This window comes from Cricetulus griseus, chromosome 6, assembly GCF_003668045.3.
Source record: "Cricetulus griseus strain 17A/GY chromosome 6, alternate assembly CriGri-PICRH-1.0, whole genome shotgun sequence".
NCBI classification, from domain to species: Eukaryota; Metazoa; Chordata; class Mammalia; order Rodentia; family Cricetidae; genus Cricetulus; species Cricetulus griseus.
In genome coordinates this window covers 95835125-95854870 of record NC_048599.1, presented here as the reverse complement: position 1 = coordinate 95854870, position 19746 = coordinate 95835125, and the positions used below count along the sequence as shown (strand labels likewise).

Genomic DNA, 19746 nt, shown 5'->3' with positions numbered 1-19746 from the left:
TGATTATGTGAGAGAGTCGAGCATTAAAGGGAAACTGCAAACATTTTAAGATTAAAACGATGAACAATGTATTGCATCAGTTGAATTTATGTAAAATACATTTATAGATCTCAAAGAAATTGAGTTGGAAACCTCTACTGGGAATCCTATACCTGAAATGGGGCTTTGCTATGAGTAAATTAAGTATAAAGTATAATTATCTGTAGATGTTCAGAGAATGTGTGTTCTGGATATTATTTAGTAAAAGGGAGTTGAGACAGGGAATGCTGCATGGTAAGACTAAAAATAATAGAATGGAATAATTTTAGTTATGTATTTTTTCTGTATTGCCATGTGAACAATGGGACGCCATTTCTTGTAAACCTTTTCCTGTGCCTGCTCTGTGGGACCCCAAAGTTAGTTCCTCAGAGGGCAGTGCTACAAATCAGACTTCATAATATGAATCTTTTCCTATCACTCTAAAAATTTGTAGCAGTAACAATTTTATCACACATTTAATATTTTTGCATTTGTCCAATTATGTGTTATACAAATTGATGTTTCAATTAAACAAATTAGTCTTTTTTAACATGGTAAGAAAATAAATGTTTTGAATTCTTTCTCCATTTACAGGCATATATATTCAGCATTGATGAAAGGGAACTGAGCATTGTACATGAAATGAAAGGTAAAAAGGTAAATATGTCCCTGCCTTTAGGGTTGCTGAGGGCTTCTGTGGATAAGGCTGTGTGTCCTCATTGAGCATGTGCTTTGCTTTGGAACAGCTTGGCTCGTACTTTGGAGCTTCTATCTGTGCAGTGGACCTCAACGCAGACAGCTTCTCAGATCTCCTTGTGGGGGCTCCCATGGAGAGCACCATCAGAGAGGAAGGGAGAGTATACGTGTACATCAACTCTGGCTTGGTATGTCTGCTGTTCCCCAAACTGGGAATCATATGGCTAAGACTGAAATTGTTCCTATTTCATAGTTCTGAGACTATAGATTCTTTCTGAAATTGTGTGTGTGTGTGTGTGTGTGTGTGTGTGTGTGTGTGTGTGTGTTTGTGTGTGCACATTCAAGTGCATGATGAATGTGCATGCATACCTGTGCATGCACACATATGCATGCCATGGTACATATGTGAAGGTCAAAAGCAATCAGTCCTCTCCTTCTATCTCATGTTTCTGGGATCCAGCTCAGGTCAAGAGAAGCACTTTTGTCCACTGAGTAATCTTGCCAGGTCAATGCTATAGTCTTAAGCTTATCTGATGGACCAAAGTGACACTTCTGTTGCTCTACTGATACTCTGAAAATGGAATAGAGCATGACAGTGAGCAGCTATTCCAGAAATGAGATTTGACACACAATGGAAGTTCTGTACACCACTTGTGTGGGTTCACTCTAGTAACTGAAATTTCCTTTAGTTTAATTTTGTCATAAATATAATTTGGAAGAATGGTTTGTTAGATACTTCAAAATAGATTTTTATGTATCTCAATAATTACTGTCCTCATATAATTAGCAAATTATGAAATGTTTGTAATTAGTAATAGATGAAGCATTCAATGTTTTTAACTTCTTGGCTTGCAAACAGAAATGAGATGCATTGATAAAATATTATTGTACAGTTCATTTGGATTATATCCAGAAAATATTATGAGCTTGGTGCCATTTATTCTAAGTGGATGCATTGTTCAATTAGGTAATACCGACTTTTGTTCAGCTTTAAGTCATGGCAGTATTTATAGTGGAAACAGGTGCCTTGATTCAGTCTACAGAGTTCTGGCCTTCTCTGAACAGCCTTGCTTCCGTACATCAAATCAAGTAAAGATTGGATACTTAGTGCCATATTCTTTGTTCCTTTGGTTTGAAAATAAGACCTGGCTTCATGTCCCAGGACACAGCATCATTTAGTTGAGATTTAGCGTGTGCTTGCAAGCTTGCTTGCTCAAAGATTCCAGAGAGTTTGACAAGTTTTCATTTCAAGCATCTAAGTAATCTCTATGCAATGCAAATGAGAAGGCTTCCAGTCTTATAATGATGGAAACAGCTCCACATTCTAAATCTAGACTAGAGTTACACATGCAAAAATTTCCTACACTTTCTTTAAACTAAAATTTATTTTATAAAAGGCACATATTATTGTGTGGACAGTGATCTCTCAGATGGCATTGATACCACACAAACAATGTTGCACCACATGATCCACAGTCCCCATTCACAAACGGCCTTCCTTGTATTTACTAGATCCTTGTTCAGCAAGTACCCCTCATTTAATAAATATCTGGTAAAGTTTTTTTCTCTTTTCAAGGAAATTAAAAAATATTGACAGTAAAAACCACTCAGAAAGTAAAGGAACATCCCCGCACTGAAATCTTGGACCACCCTACCATGAAAACAGTTCAAAGAAATGCTCAGAGAGCAAAGGAAGAGCCGGCTCACTAGGCTACTCTTTCCCCTTCCCTCCTACTTAACCAGAAGCACTGCTGCTGGATCCTGGGATCAGTTTAGTAATGGGTTTCCATTTGTAAATTCTCTAGTGTGGATTTCTCTTGCTTTCTTCACATCTAACCTACTTCCAAACTCTCTGAAATGGTACTTGACACTAAGAAGCATAATATTTGCTTTACCAGGTTTGCTATTACCTGTGCTAGCATGGGAGAGGAATCATCTGTTTTGTTTACCCTTACATTGTTTTCATGGCTCATAGAAGTCCTGGACTGGCAGTCATTCCAGGATTATTTTCAGTAAACTAAAAGAAAGAAAATTACTTAAATGACTTGGGTTTCGACCTAATCTACTAAATATCTCTCAGGGGTCCCCAGTAAGTGCTTGGTTGCCATTCTCAATGGCTGTATAATACTTGAACAAGAGCAATCACCGCTTTACTTCTCTTGAAACTCTTCAAAAAGAGCATTGTCTTGAGGTTATACATCATTTGTCCTTTATGAAGTCCTGCCTCCCTTCCCTTTAGTCATTTCCTAAGGAGCCACTCCATTTTATCTCTTGGTCGTCAGATTTAATTCCGTGCCATGTGGATAGTAGAGATAAACTCAAATTTTTAATTCATTTGAAAAAAAAAAAAGTGATCCTTAGTGAGAATCTAGAATGGAACATAGTATGAAAAGAAGCTGAAAATAATCCCAGTTGTGACCATGAATCTTCAGGATTGGGTGAGATGCCAATCATGTAAGAGTCATTATAATGCAACTTGGTAAATAACAGGTAATAAGTATATGAAAAGTAGACACTATTTACTGTGGGCCAAAAACATTTCAAGGAAGAAGTAGTATTTTTTTATTTCTTTTTTTTATTAGAAAGAAAATTATTTTACATGTCAATCCCAGGTCCCTCTCCCTCCCTTCTTCCCCTCCCCCAACTAACGCCCTACCCATCCCATACCCTTTCTGCTCCCCAGGAAGGCTGAGGCCTTCCATGGGGAGGGTCTTCAACGTCTGTCATATTCTTTGGGATAGGGCCTAGGCCAACCCCCTTGTGTCTAGGCTAGTATTTTGAGAGAAGAAAAAATAGGAATTTCTGATTGTGCACTAAAAGATGAAGGACACTTGGCAAAGCATAGAATGTGTGTTTGTGGAATGAAGACTAGATGTGCCAGGGAAGAGATCTATGAGTAGCACGTGAGATTTGTTTTTAAAGCTTGGGATTGAAATGATCAGCGCTCATTATCATAGCATCATTGCCTTATTATATATATATATATATATATATATATATATATATATGTAACAACTCAACTTCAGAGATTCCAATGGTTAGCTCATGTAATGCCATTCTTTATTCAGAGACCTCACATGGCTTGCTATTGTTCATTTCAAAAAGAACAAATTGCCCTTTTAATGAAATTGCTATATACTGTAAGACCACAATCTGGCTTTTGTTGTCTTGTTCATTATTTATATCACTCATACATGTAACATGTTTTACTGATCAAGTTTTTGATATATCAAAACCATATCTTCCTTGCAGTAGCCACCTTGTATGACATTTTATGAAGTCTCCATCAGCTCATCTTTCCCTCCTGCTCCTTATTGCAATTCCTTCCTTGCTTCAGTTAGAATTATTTTCCTTTCTTCTCATTAGTGTGAAACAATTTGTACTTGTAAGTCATGTACATGCTTGTGTTACACCCTCCTTGTAGCCATGGTTCCTGGAGGAAAGTGTGTTATATATACTCTTCTTTGACCCTCTTCACCTGCTTGCTCTGCACAGTGTGTTGTCCTTAGCAAGAGCTCAATAAATATTTGTTAAATTGAATTATCAAAATGATTTATTGGATTTTCAAAACTAAGGATCATGAGTTAGACAATTTCCTATGTCCTCTGAGCTCTAATCATGCTATTATATGTGTTGACTTAATAAATATTTATTGAATTGAACTGAGATGTGTGTACTAAAGATCAATCTGTGGTTTGACGAATTAGAAAAATCCATATCCAATTATAGCGGTAAATCATGTGTAAAGTTGTCAGGGAGTTTTATAATGACACCTTTCTTCCATTTCTACCTAGGGAGCTGAAATGGACGAAATGGAAACAGTGCTTATCGGAAGTGACAAATATGCCGCAAGATTTGGGGAATCCATTGCAAATCTTGGTGACATTGATAATGATGGCTTTGAAGGTGATTAAAAATCTCTAACTTTGTACTTGATGTCCACATTTGAAATAGTTCAAGAAAGAATATGATTGTAGTTTTGTGCTGTTTGCCCTTCTGTTGAAAATGGGGCCATAGAGGCCTCACCCTCCCTGGGGAACAGAAAGGGGTTGGATGGGGATAGGGGGACAGGGAGAGGGAACTGGGATTGACATGTAAAAGAAGCTTGTTTCTAATAAAAAAAAAAGAAAATGGTGCCAGAGTGGTCAGCTGTCTAGTTTTATAGTGTTATGTCAGTTATAATTGTCAGTCATTGATCTTTACCATGGTTAGTTACAAAGTGATATTCAAAACATTTTATTGATTATAAGTAGCATAATTTTTTACACAACTCTAAAAAATTATGTCTATCAAACTGTGTTACCCATTATTTTTCTATTTTAAAAGGGATATTGATTTTAGAAAGAAAATATGAGGAATATATATCATCTGACCATGACATTTAACTTACAGTACAGTACAGAAACTGACCAAACCCAACTGATTCTGGTCCCAAATATGGAGCATATTTTTGTGACACCTGCTATGCCAGGAACACCCTGTCTGGGTGCTGCTTTGCCATAGGATTTGGAAGGGTCCCAGAGAGAATTACAGACAGCATTGGTGAGGGTCAGCTGTGAGATTCAGGGAAGTGGCTATCCACCAACTGATACTGAAGCATTTCCATGATTAAATGAATGGCACTGTGTTAACCATGCATGCTGCCCTGGACATCAGCCTTACTGTAGAAATATCTACCTCTACGAGCAGCCCCTCTCAGTCTATTACTGGGAGTTAATTGATGTGATAAAACTGTACACATGGTGAATGTGTGTGAGAGGAGAGTGTGGACTTTCCCATAGTGCAGTAATTTCCTACAATTTAGCAACTAAGTTCTTAATATTTATTTTCATGGCTTAGAATTGTGTCTTCTTGATATTATCATTGATAATTAAAATATGGTTTGTATTAAACATCAGCCAAAATTACCACCGTGGTTGTGAAAAACATTTCCAGACAATAATAAGTGACATCATGAAAATAAACTTTCTATTATTTATATTTCAGTCAAAATAATTAAAAACATTGCACATTAATAGATATATACCTACTTAGACTCATGTGGCATAACAATAAAGTGATCCTGCAGCTATGGAACATTATTTTTCTCCTTCATGTTATATGTATTTACACAACTTAAGCAACAAGATCAGTCAGCATGTCTGTTACTCTTGGGTGTTTTTCACATGAGATCATCATTTTTTTCTTAGTGTCATAACCCAATATGAATCAGAATAAATTCATTCTGACATTATTTTTCAAAACAATGCATTTTCTGAAATCCTGTGTGTGTGTGTGTGTGTGTGTGTGTGTGTGTGTGTGTGTGTTTAATACCACTGGAAGAAGAAGTGTTTCAGAAGTTATTTTAAAAGAATAGCAAAGTCTAGAAGCTGGAAACTAAGGCTCTTGTAACCACAAGTATCATATTATAACATGCCAGATACTGTTCTATGCAGTTGATGTACCCTTTCATATTAAGCTTGCATCTTGTTGTGATCCCATTCTGTGAGTGAAGAAATCAAGACACATAAATTAAAATCTGGGGATCCATAGAAAAGCAGGGCACAGCAGTAGAGCTGAGGTGGGCATCCAGAGGTATATCTGGAGCCTTTGCAAGCTTCGTCATTCTGAAAAGTGCCCTTCAAAACTACCCACTCTCTTATTTTCCATGCACAAATTATTATGCACAATCCTAAACATTATGATGTTAGAGGGTTTTTTGCTGTTGTTGTTGTTGCTGTTGTTTTTGTTTTTCTTGAGTTTCTTTGGAAGAGGGCGTTTTGACCATGAAAAGTTCATTCTTGGTATCCAAAATTTCTTATTTTTTCCTATTTAAATCCAACAGATATTGCTATTGGTGCTCCACAAGAAGATGATTTGCGAGGTGCTATCTACATTTACAATGGCCGAGTAGATGGGATCTCATCCACCTATTCACAGGTAAGACAGTATTTGATCTTACAAAGAGGTGTTGGTGATTAATGTACCCTCATCACTCCAATGATAATGTGGACTGTTTTTCTCTTTCAAATACTTAACATTTTATAGTTCCATATAATATTGGTAAATGATCCTATTTTAACTGACTCTGAAAACAATATTCTCTAAGCCATTTATTCCCATAGAGTTCTAGTCCAATTTTATTCTTGTCTTTATCCTATTTGTGATGTCTGTGTGTGTGATGTCACATGTTTTCTTAAGGCTATGGCCATGCTTTTCTAAGTATGCCCAATTGGACATCAACTGTACTTTCTTGCAGCTAAAGCATCATGATTTACAGAGCTATACCATGTTTGCTTCAGTATACAGTAGTTAAACTGATAACATCTTAACACAATTGTATGACAAAACTCTCATTTCACTTCTATAACTTGAAAACCCAGAGCATTTCCATGCATAAAAGGACCTACATTCAAATTCTAAGAAGAAAAAAAATTTTCCAAAGGTCCAATAGCTATGTGGGCATGTGTCCTTCTAAATTTAATAGAGATGTTGGGTATGTGTCACATAAAAGATACTGAGTTGTTTTTTTCACTGTGAACAGCAACCATGTATTTCTAAATCAGTGTCTGGACATGAAATAAAATAGATGGATCAGACTGATGCCAGGGATGCTCTTAAAGGCTAAGAAGCAATCTGTCCAAATCAGCAGGCTTTCTTGATAAATCTCAACAGTAGGAACTGCTCAGTAATAACAGATATTTTGTTTTCCAAATGATTTGTTTATTTATTTATGTTGATTAAGGAAGCAAACCCAGAACGTGAAAAAATTTCAAAGACCGGGAATAAGAATTGTTTTGGAAAAACTAAAAACTATACTGCAAAATGTCTTTTCACCACAAAAAATTTTAGTAACAAAATAGATTTCATCTCTATTTCAATGTCAGAAAATTTGCCTCTTTTAAAGAATTTGGTTTATGTAGAATGCATTTTGATAGTTACTATGCTAGGGCAAGCCTCAGAAGGTCCATTATTTAACTAAGTTGACATCTTGGAAATAGTAAATATTCGATAACTATTTCCTATAAAAATTCCCCCTCCTTCCCTTTTCTTCAGAGAATTGAAGGACTTCAAATCAGTGAGTCTCTAAGGATGTTTGGACAGTCTATCTCAGGACAAATTGATGCAGACAACAATGGCTATGTCGGTGAGTAGAGACTGTCCAATTTCTGGAACACAAAAGCTCTTTTGTGAGTTCTGCTTCATTGTGGACATGGAAAATCAATGTATAGGACTTCAGGTCACTTGCAATTGTGTTTCTAAATTCTTAAGGTTTGAAGCTGGGCCTGAAATGATCATGCAATTCATCAGTTTTTCACTGTTGGTGACTTAATGTTAGAACCCTTGTTCTTGAGAAAGAAAGAAGTACCTAAGAAATCAAACATGTGTTGAAAAGAAAGGAGAAGTCTGGTTTAAAAGATGAAAGGAGCCTTCTGGATGTATGTTTCTAACTCAAAGCATTATGTTTTGTTTAGCAGTGATGCCACAAGTCTCTAGCATGCAATTGCTTTGCCTTCTTGCAAAAGGATTGCTGCTATTTCTGAGTGAATAGACTCAGATAATTGGGGGGATAGATCTGAGGATGCTAGCGTGTCTCTTCCAATTAATTTTCTGTAAATGGTATTTTGATATAGTTACAAGGTGATACACAGTTAAGTATTTGTGGCTGCAAGGTAATTCTCTTTAACTAATGGTGATCATTAATCTATGCTGTGTTTTTTCTTTTCCCCTTCAGATGTAGCGGTTGGTGCTTTTCGGTCTGATTCTGCAGTGTTGCTAAGGTGAGGTGGATGTGTGTGTCACCATTTACTGATAAGCAGGCCTAATTGTAGATAGTGGAGGGGAGGTTTCAAAAGCAATGGCCTTATTGATGTTCCTTTATATATAATCAAGTTTTATTATTAAACTTTTGGGTATTTTTCTCATCTTGCCTAGATTAAACAGCCCATCAGATAAAGTTAATGGTTGTATGTATTTAAATGAAAACTCTTGATCTGTACACAAAATATAAGCAAGCGTGGATACACAAACTACCATGAAACATTTTATAGGCATTGCTTTGTTGTTGGGAATGTAATTATTGTCTTAGGGTAAAGTAATTCTATATTAATAATTTCATTTCCTTCTTAGGACAAGGCCTGTAGTGATTGTTGAAGCATCTTTAAGTCATCCTGAGTCAGTAAACAGAACAAAATTTGACTGCACTGAAAATGGACTTCCCTCTGTGTGCATGGATCTAAGACTCTGTTTCTCATATAAAGGCAAAGAGGTTCCAGGCTACATCAGTAAGTGTGCCCACAGAACCAATGCCTCACTGGAGTGTGCACCATTCTTTAATCCAGGAGTCAATTGTTAGCCCTTATGCCTCATTTTCAATAATGCTCTTGAAAAGCCCTGGCCAGGGCTACAGTAATACCGAGATGGGTAAACCACTCAACTGGTTATTGGCACCTGGGGAGTGTGAGCCCAGATTGAATTACACATTATCATAAGCAAGCTGATGGATTATCTGAAAGATACACAGGACTGGATGTGGCCAGTTCCATGTTCTTCCAACTCCATTGTGCTGGATATTTTTTTTTTAATGTCTGAAAACAAATACATGAAACTTATAGTCACAATGATCTTAAAGAACATGCTTTATAATTGTCATCAAATGGCTCCTTATTAACTATAATCCACATAGTAAGGTTGTTTGATAAAGCCAGTGTGTTCTCCCTCTTGATGGGAATAGGTTTTTATTGCCCTCCTTCCCTTTGCTTTGGACTCAGGTGATGAATTTATAGATGGCTACTTCACTTGCAGCTCTCTCTTGCTCACTAGGTTATTAAATTATAGTTATTGAAATTTTGAAGTCAATTGATTTAGGCTTTATTTTCTAAATTAAATGATGGTTGAAAGATTTATTTGAAAATAAATGTAAGAGTAATGCAGGTTTTATGCTAATGTTGCCTTGAAATGAGTGGGTAAAATACCTTGAAAAATGTAAGTTGCTCTTAAAGTATAAATGAATGCTGCAGGATTTATATAAATCCTGTAGAATTTCACTTACACATCACTCCTCCTATTCAGTGGGGGCAACTCAGTGGAGTGCTGTGCTTCACTCACTTTGTGAAGAGTCCATTTAGAGTCAGGAAATGGGGCTATTTCCTTGCTATAATCAGCCTTGATGATTTTATGGCTTCTTAATCCCCCATTTTTTCTGATGTGAGGGTCTTATTTTTCAGTTGAATATTTACTATGTTAGTTTTGAAATCAACCATTCAAAGCACTAGAATAGTTGAGAAAGTGTATGTATTTTTTCTTTTGCACAGATTAACTCTATAGGGTCAAACTATGAGCAGTAAAGCCATTGAGGATGACTAACTATGATTGGACTGAAAGGAAGGTAATTTTATCTTAGTAAACCATTTTATATAGGTGAGGCTTATGACCTGTATTTTTATTTTACATGGGAAAATAAAAATATAAAGCCTGTAAATGCAAAAAGAGAAATGAGTGAACCTTACTGTGTTTGAAGTTAGCCTTGTAATCACACAAGGTAGATTCATCCTGAGCAGTGTAGGAGCTCAGAGCGCGTCTGCACTTCTGTCACCAGGTGCTGTGGAGATGGAAGTGACTCCAAAAACTTTTATTAGTAGTAATGATTTTGATAGTATGCCTTTCACTTTCTTACATGTGGAAGGCTTGAGCAAGTAAGTAAAGATGTCAATAACAAAAACTTGAAAAGAAGTTAATAAATCACATTTTTATTTTATTGAAACAGTTTTGAAAATAGATTTTATTTCTTTTTTTATACTGCAGTTGAACTGTTTAAAATAATCTAATGGAAGAACTTGAGGTGCTTCCATTATGACACATACCTGTTAACATCTCAGTGCCTTGAACACGAGAATGCTAATTATACTTCTTACTCTGCTTTTGCAGTTTTGTTTTACAACATGAGCTTGGATGTGCACAGAAAGGCGGAGTCTCCATCAAGATTTTACTTCTTCTCTAATGGAACTTCGGACACAGTCACTGGAAATATAAGAGTTTCAAGCAGTGGAGAGAAATGTAGGACACACCAGGCATTCATGAGGGTAAGAAAAGTACTTATTATGAAACATAGACATCCATATTGTCCATACAACAGCAACTTACTGTATAATGTGTGCTTCTGGACTGTTAGCTTCCTGTCCCTGTTAAAACAGCAGGCAGTATCAACCTGGAGGATGTAAACTCCACTTCCAAGGTTTATCTTTATCTTGGTCTGATCACATTTGCCTGTATCCTTGCATCTAGAGACTTGCCTTTCCCTTCCTATGGTTGCTATTTCCCGGTTCTCCTTTACCCACTTGCTTGGAAACATGCCTGAGTCATTTTACTGAGCCCCAGCTCTTCTCTATAGAGAGCTCTTCTCTATAGTGTGTTTAGGTAGGGTGGATGTTAGTTTGTTTTCCATGACCCCAGCTAGGCAGAAGCCATTTGGATTCTTTCTTTCTGCTCCAACTGTGCTGGGGTGCCAGTGGGAGCTGGTACAGTTGTGGCACGGTGGGACTCATCTGTGGACCAGGATGACAGCTCTCATGATGGTTTGGGAGACATCCTGCCAAAGCACAGTAAATTTCATGTTTGTTTTATTAAAACACTCATTCCCAAATGGAGCATCATGCTCCTCACATTGGTTAAATTTTAGCATATGAAGCTGTGCCAGGTCTTTTTTTTTTTTTTTTTTTCTCATTAGGGAACAATGTACTTCATCAGAAAATCTATTGTCACAAGAAAGCCAAACTGCTCCTAGGAACCCTTTCTGGGATTTGAAATCGTAGCCCCGGCTTAGAACTTAATTTTCCCTCAGATACTTACTCCAGGAAAAGGCAAGCAAGCATCAAGACTGGTACACTGTGCTTCGTGGAGAGCACGAATCCCCAAGACATTTCCCCATAGCCCTTCACAGGGTTTATTGTATTAGACTAAAGCTATTAAGAGCCAAATGCAGAGAACAATATTAATGTAGCCATCAGTTATGTGGTGGGGATTCGGTAGGTCCTTTCATTTTCTTCTTCACAGATGTGTTTTGACTTATATTAGTCAATTACAGAGAGAAAAACTGAGGCCATTTTCAGGGCAACATGAAGACTAGCATTAGATGTTCTCAAGGAAGCAGGTTGTATTTAAGTTGTAAAAATAGCAGCAAATTGAGCTGGTTTATTTTGTCCTGTTCTCTGGCATTGTTCCTATAAATAAGGGATTGTCCAAATTGTACATTTTCTTCGAGCACATTTGGAGTAGAATTATACTGCAGCAGAGGTTTCCATGCTCTGTTGTATGTATCCCTACAGAGTTACCATGGCTTTCATGATAATGAGGTACACTGTTGACTTTGGGCCCTATCATGAATGGTCTATTATTGATCTTTATTATTATTGTTGTTGTTGTTGTTGTTATTGCAAGGCTGGAGAGCAATGACAGTAAGCTAGGCAGACTCTCCAGCACTTAGTTGCATTCCAAGCCCTGTACTACAGTGAGTATTCAGTTATAGTACCTAGTGATGGGATGGGATGTGTATTATGTAGGGCTTTAAAAAGTCATTGTTTGTTACAAAGCATTTTTCCTTTTCCTAAGTTACTTTGAATTTTTAAGTGAGGGAGGTTTCTTATAAAACTTAAGTGCATAATTATAAATGCCATAGACAACTTCAACCTTCATTTATAGCAAATCCAGAGAAGATATGGGAACCACCAAAGTGGGAACTGCAGCTTTGAGTTCTGCCAAGGAACTGTAGCTGTTACTTTTGAAGGGGGTACAAGAGTTGCAGTTTTCTACGCTTGCCTGTGTGGTTGCTCACAACAGTTGGAAACATTAGCCTTCTTATGTTTACAGTTGAAAGCACAGGATAGCAACCCCAAATCCCTGTCCCCTCTCTCTTCCTAATAAAACAGAGACAAAGTTGGGCAGTGATCTGGCAGTGTGTAACTATAACACCTATAGGACTTTTAAAATACTACATGCTAGACTGTGGCTAGAGGCATTGACTGCATGGACCTGCAGATTTGCATTCTGTCAAGTTCCTGGATAGTACTAGTGCTGCTGGCTCAGAAACCATATTTTGAGAATCTCGGGTGTACGAGCAGAAGGTTTTGGGAGCTAGGAGAAATGCTTCAGGGTAAGAGGGTGGCAGGTAGTTTTAAAGGACAATGGAGAGGTGAGGTTGGCTAAAAATTGAGCAGTACAGGTCCGGGGAACACTTGCAAGATAGACCTGATGGGATCTGTGGGGTTTTCTCTGAGTGAGATGGAGATCTATTGTAGAAGTTTGAGCTGAGTGTGTATTACTTCGGTATGAAAAGCCCTCTAGCTGCTGTGAAGAGGGTGTTTGTGGATGATAGGTTCCAAGCATTGACACAGAAAATGCTACTGATTGCACTAGGGTCAGAGTGATGTTTCCATCACAGGCAGCAGTAATAGATGGATTAAGAGGTGTTTGAAGACAGAGTCTATGCCTTTTACTAACAGAGTCTATATCAGACTCTTGAAAAAGAGATTTGCCTTTAATCCCAGCACTTGTGAGGCAGAGGCAGGCGGATCTCTGTGAGTTCGAATCCAGCCTGGTCTACAGATCGAGTTCCAGGACAGACTCCAAAGCAATCAAGATAAACCCTGCCTCGAAAAACCAGAGAGAGAGAGAGAGAGAGAGAGAGAGAGAGAGAGAGAGAGAGAGAGAGAGAGAGAGAGAGAGAGAGAATTACAGAGTGGTTAGCCCAAGCAACTAGATACATAATTTCTATGAATTCAGACAAAAATTGCAAAAGAAACAACTTTTGCTTGAAACCTTCTATTGTTCAGTTGTGAACTTGCTGAGATGAAAACACAATTGCCTTCTCAAATTAATATTTGTTAATCATTGGTATACACTAATCCATACTTGGACAGGAGAAAGAGGAATACCTGTCATCATCAATACACTGAGATCTAGTGCCCTAATAGCAATATGTTCTATTAAAATTATGATTCCCATCTGTCTATCTATTCAGTAGATTGTGTTAGCTTTCTGTTGTTGTGATAAAATACCTGAGATGGATCAAATTATAGAAAGAAAAGCTTATGTTGGCATATGGTTTCATTGCATGGTTGCTCACCTCCATTGTTTGTGAGCCTAGGATGAAACAGAGCACATTGGCAGAAGATAAGCATAAATTGCTCAGCTCATGAGAACCTATGAAACACAGGCTCTTTCTATCCAGGAAGAAGGACTGGCAGGAAGGGCCTGAAAGCAAGAGAGGCCCAGGATCCTCCCCTTTGAATTAAGGCCTCTCTGCTCAGTTTCTACTATCTTCCAGTAGTCCATCAAAATGGAGAAACCATAAAAGAATTAGACTGTCGATAAGATCAGAGTTTACATGACCCAATTTCATCCAGACATATCACTCTGTACATTGCTGCATTAGAGACCAAACCCAACAAATGGGCTTTGAAGGGCATGGCAGATCTAAACCATAATACCATAAGCTCTGATATTTCTGAAACATTGGTTTTTAAATGAAGATAGTTTAATCTGTCATTTAAGTCTCTTACATAATTTCTAAAGTTCATCTTCTTACCATAATCATTATTTCAAGAATGATTAGTGTCTTATTTGTATTATCTGTCACAATTGCTTGCAGTTTTGAGCAATATATGTATATAGCTTAACGATGTGTTATTTGCAAAGAAGTTAGTTTTTAAGCACAGAATACTGTCAGCTGGTCCACATATCAATACATTTTTGCTCTAAGGCTGAGCGCCAGCAAACTATATAACTATAGTGATACTGTGGCATTCTAGTTGCAGACTGAGTGTTGTAACACAAGTTAATTCCTTAATAGATGGTAGGGATGTTGAAGGAGGACACTATCTTTCCAATAGTTGTGTTTCTGTAGTCTTGTTACAAAGGGCACAAAAATCAATAAATATTTAGCAAGTTCTAGATGTTGTATTCTCTGTGCATTTAAAGCTTCTTTTTTTTTTGGTTAATCAGTAAGTTTTATTGGGACTACTTACAGGAATATTGGTGAGGGTTTACTTACAGGAGCAGAAATGACTCAAAGACCTTTGGATCACCAATGCCCATCATAACATGGGTGACAGATCACAAAAGCTAAGAAACCTGGACACACTCCACAGTCCACGGACAGCTCAAAAAGTCAGAGAGTGTGCAGCAGGGTTTCTTTTGGGCCACCAACCAGCTCCCAAATGATAACACCGAGAATTATTATTAGTTATCCATGGTTGGCCTTATCTTATGCCTGTCCCACCAGCTCTTACAACTTAAATTAACCTGTGTTCTCTTTATCTACATTTTGCCTTGAGGATTTTTTTACCTTTCATTCTGTATGTCCTACTCTGTGTCTGGCTGACTGGTGGCTGCTTGGCTGGCTGGCTGCAAGTGTCTCACTCTCATTATCTCTCATTCTCTTCCCTCCCCTTTCTTGTCCTTGAGCCAAAATTCCTTCTCCTACTTATTCTCTCTGCCCACCAGCCTCACCTATCTCTCTAGCTATTGCCTAGCTATTGGTCATTCAGCTTTTCATTAGACCAACCAGCTGCTTCAGGCAGGCAAATACAACAGCAACATATATTCAGAGTTAAACAAACGCAGCATAAACAAATATAATACATCTTTACATAATTAAACAAATGGAGCATAAACAAATTTAACACTTCTTTACCTAGTTAAAGTAATATTCCATAACAAGACAGTCCTTTTCAGGTAGTCCAATTGGCCTAAGCCCCTTCTAGGAAATCAATAGGTTTCTGCTTTTTTTCTGGGTCAAGAATGAGCTGATCCAGTTTTCTTCAAAAGATGCTTTCCACCATGATGTTCTGCCTCATCACAGTGGGGCCAGGAGCAACAGAATCAAGTGATCATCAGCTGAAATCTCTGAAACAGTGATTCACACAATTTTCTGATACTTTGTGGAAGCTATGAAAAATGACTCAAACATAAAAGAATAATCTTGTGTCCAGGTGTTGTATAACTTTCCTCTGAGACTGAAACACTATCATGCAGCAAAGTTTCTTAAGACAGAAATTCAACAACTCAAATAGCCTCAGGAAGTCCCTGAAATTGACCAGATTCACTCTGTCACTCCCTCATCAGAGTAAACAATAAAGACTGCTAAGAGTCACCTTTAGAGGAGCCAAGCTAAAAAGAAGATTGTCAGAAAGCCAAGCTAAAAGAATTCTTTAAGAGAAAAGTGAAATCTTAGGGTGGGTATCTTTTCTCCAAATTCTGGTGTCCAGATATCTAACAGTTCAGTGTCGTGTTCATTTAGAATCTTTCTAAAGTAGACTTGTGTGGTAGCTAAGGGATGAGAGAAACAAAACCATAGGGAGATGATTAAGAAAAGGTAGCAGTTTCTTTGGGGCCTAATGAAAATGCTGGTGTGTGTGTGTGTGTGTGTGTGTGTGTGTGTGTGTGTGTGTGTGTTCATGCTAGAGTGGTTGTATCAGTCTGAATACTAAAAGTCCTAGAGTTTTACACTTTAATGGGATTTTTGCATTGCATGTGGCTTATTTATCAACAAAGGCATTTTTTTGTATTCTTTTAAGCGTCTCCATAGTCCTCTCCAGTGCTAATAACATGGCCCTCCTTTCCCTGTACTCATGCGTGAATGTGTTAGAATAATTATGTTCACACATCTATGTGGATTATGGTTGATAGACTGATAGAGGTACTGACTTATCTTCAAATATTTTGAGTCTTCATGTGCACAATGGGCCCATGAATAAATATCTTCAAATGTTTATGTCTTGACATAAAATTTAACTTTATGTTTTGACCAGCTCCCTTTAAAAACTTCCTCTTGTAGCTAAGTGCATTAAGAGGATATGGACCTACAGTTTAGTTCTCAAGTTAGTCAGACATACAGAATTCTATGAAAGAGAAAGAATACAGACTTTGGCTAATTTTAGGCATGAGCTAATTTGCATCCTTGTGGGTACTATTTTATGAAAAGTCACACAAAAATGTGGCTTTGAATTTTCATTATTTTTAATATAATAGCACATGTCAGTTCAAATATAAACTTTTAAGAAAATTTCCCAATACTTAGCCTCCCAAATAATTATTCTGTTACTCTAAGACATTTTTAATATTTTATTTAGCTTCTGTCTTTAGGTGGAGCAGATAAAGTTAAAAAGTGTGGTTTTCTGACAAAAGCACTTGCACATTTCATATATTATGAGAAAGCATAATTAATAGCTAATTAGGATAATGAAAGTAATGTACACCAGATGTAGAGAAGACCTCATGGAAAATTAGTATGAATTAGATAACATATGATTTGGTCAAAGCAAGCCTATTGAGAAGAATTAAAACAGTGGACGTGTGGAGGGACATTCAGTGGCTGTCTAGTTCCTATGCCCAGGGAATAATTCAATCAAGTTCGCTATTGTGATACTCAGGGCTTCAAGCTGTTCCATTTTCACAAGTAGATAACTTGGGATTTGGGTTTTGATTTGCAGCATTCCAATATGGTCAAGGTTTCCTGTTGAGATGATCATTTACCAAGTAATTTAATAAAGAACATCTGGAGATAAAAGAAAAAAAAGTAATCCGGTATCTTGAACACTTAGTTCAGACTCCAGCTCTTTCAGGTGCCATTGGTTACTATAAATCTAATAGTTGCTACAGCACCATTTTCTACTTAATGTTCTTTGAGTGACAACAGTTCCACATTCTTATGCCTCTAGATGTTTCTCAGCATTTATTAAACTAAATTTCAGTATTTGATTGGCTGAGTTATATAGCCACATTTGAAGTAATATATAGGTAATATTATAACATCTAGGTATTTTGCATACATAATGCTATCTAACCATTCCAGAAGTATGCAGACATCACCACCATCATTGGCACTGTCATTTTCAGATAATGTAGCAAAGCATTAACAAAGTAAATAATCTGGCCAAGGTTATATAGATAGTAAAGGATCTGTTTCAGAGTCTCTAGGTTCTTGTCTTCTTGAAGTGAACAATTCAGTAGAGAGCAGAGACACTTTAAGAAGAAGTTTATTTAACAAAGTAAAACAAAGTTTTCACTCCAAAGAGAGACTGGAGAAAGCTCCCCCAAAGGAGGGCTAACAGCCCAGTGGGTTCTGCCTGTGGATTTTAAGAAGCTTTTATGAATATTTAAGGGATAGGTGGCATACTCAAGGATAAAGTGAGTAACTCTTTTCCTATCACAAATCATGGTGGGCCAGATTGCTCCTTAGAATATTTTTCCCATGATTCTCTTATATTTTTGTCTAACGGCCGAGCTATCTCTCCAGCCCTCTCACAATTCTCTAAAAGCCCATATTAGAGATCCAAACCATGACATAAATGAAGTCATAATGAACCCAAGGTCTTTAAAAGATAAAGATCCTCCCTTCATTACTGCACACGTGTAGGAAAATGCAGTGGACCACGTGTTCTGATACAGTGGTAGCAACTTATCTTCATCATAAAAGACATTTAACCAAGAGACATTCTAATGTCAGAAGACATAGTTAACAAAATTCAGCTGTCACATCTTATGTCTAATTCCTGTTTTAAACAGCTTGAAGATCTCATGATTGTCTGTCAGTTAAGACTTTTTTTTTAAATCAAAGCTTTATTATGAAAGCTGTTATGGGGGTTTTGTATACCTTTTCCAGTTGTACAAACAGGTTTCTACCTCTCAGATTCTATCTAACAGACTCAAGATTTGAACACTAATTTTCTGCCTTTAGACCATATATTTTTAAGCATAATATATGAGTATCCAAAATGTGAATAAAAGATGGAACCTTTGCATCTTTTCTATTTATAATTGTGAAAAGGACATTGAATAAATGCAACCTTTCATGTAGTATGTGCCACCTTTTTAAATTTATTAGATTGATTTTATCGTGTGAATAATATAGCAATAATCTTAAAAGATAAGTTTTATCCTACCCATTAAGTACTGTTGATTGCTAGCTCATTAAAAACAAGTTACTTAGTAGGAGAATCAGGAATTCAGATACAAGACTTTAGTAGGGGTTGATGTGAGGAGACAAGGAAGCCAGAAGGAATGTGTAAAGAGCAGATGAAGTATTGAATGAATACCCATGCTAAGGACCCATGGGAATGGCAAAGCCTTCTTCATGTGGGTCAGGCTTGGAACTGGCAAAACCTTCCTCTGGTTCAAGTGAGAATGTTGACAGTGTGTGCAAGTGTATGTATTTATGAACAACTGACCTATGTGATGGGGAATGTTCTTCTGTGTATTTGTTTATCTTATTGACTGTTGAATAAAGCACTGTTGGCCCATAGGGAAGCAAGATAGGTGGGACTAGGAGACAAGGAGAATTCTGGGAAATGTAATAAAGAGAAGTCACCATGTGATCCAGGCAGGAAGTGACACATAGCAGGGCATAATGAATATATAAGCAGGGACAAGCAGAAAATCTCTTTCTTCTCCTCTCTTCTCTATGGAGATGCTGAGCAGATGCAATGTAGACCCCAACAGAGTAAGAGGCCCAGACCTTTCTTCCAGTAAGAGAAGACCACGTGGAAATGCTTAGATTTATAGAAATGGATTAATAATTAAGTCAGAGCTAGCTAATAAGAAACCATAGCCAGTGGCCAACAGCTTTATAACTAATATAAGTCTTCCATGTTCATTTAGGGTAGAGAAGGGCAGCTGGACCTAGCTGGGGCAAGAAAACCTCACGTTACACCTATGTGTATAAAAATTAGTAAAGTATCTTCCTCCTCATGGCTGTTCATAGCCTGAAACTGCTGATATATAGATACTTATTACTGAGACTAGCTACCTCTGTGCTGTACATGATAAATGCCTGGAGGTTCCCAGTTACTATATGGTTGGCACCACTCCATCAGAGTGCATAGCCCACCTGATGCCAGAGTTTCTGTATGTGTGCTGTGTGTCTGTGCGTTCTTCATTCCCTCAGTATACGCACTCTGTCTATCCTTGGAGCCACTTGAGGATGTGGCAGGGTAAAAACAAAATCTGTCTGTCTGGGGTGAAAATAATTGAGTTCTTGAATAGTTGAGAAAGAATTTG

At 37.3% G+C, this 19746-nt stretch overlaps 1 protein-coding gene across 1 annotated transcript in view; it reads left to right on the top strand.

Annotated features, from left to right (window-relative positions):
* The window catches only part of Itga4 (integrin subunit alpha 4), a 70802-nt gene that overhangs the window by 23802 nt on the left and 27254 nt on the right, over window positions 1–19746 (top strand). The window contains exons 8-15 of the mRNA XM_035446881.1: window positions 613–675; window positions 765–902; window positions 4509–4620; window positions 6539–6633; window positions 7750–7840; window positions 8429–8474; window positions 8824–8978; window positions 10621–10775. Coding sequence (XP_035302772.1) covers window positions 613–675; window positions 765–902; window positions 4509–4620; window positions 6539–6633; window positions 7750–7840; window positions 8429–8474; window positions 8824–8978; window positions 10621–10775 — 855 coding nt within the window. The remainder of the gene's footprint in view (window positions 1–612; window positions 676–764; window positions 903–4508; window positions 4621–6538; window positions 6634–7749; window positions 7841–8428; window positions 8475–8823; window positions 8979–10620; window positions 10776–19746) is intronic.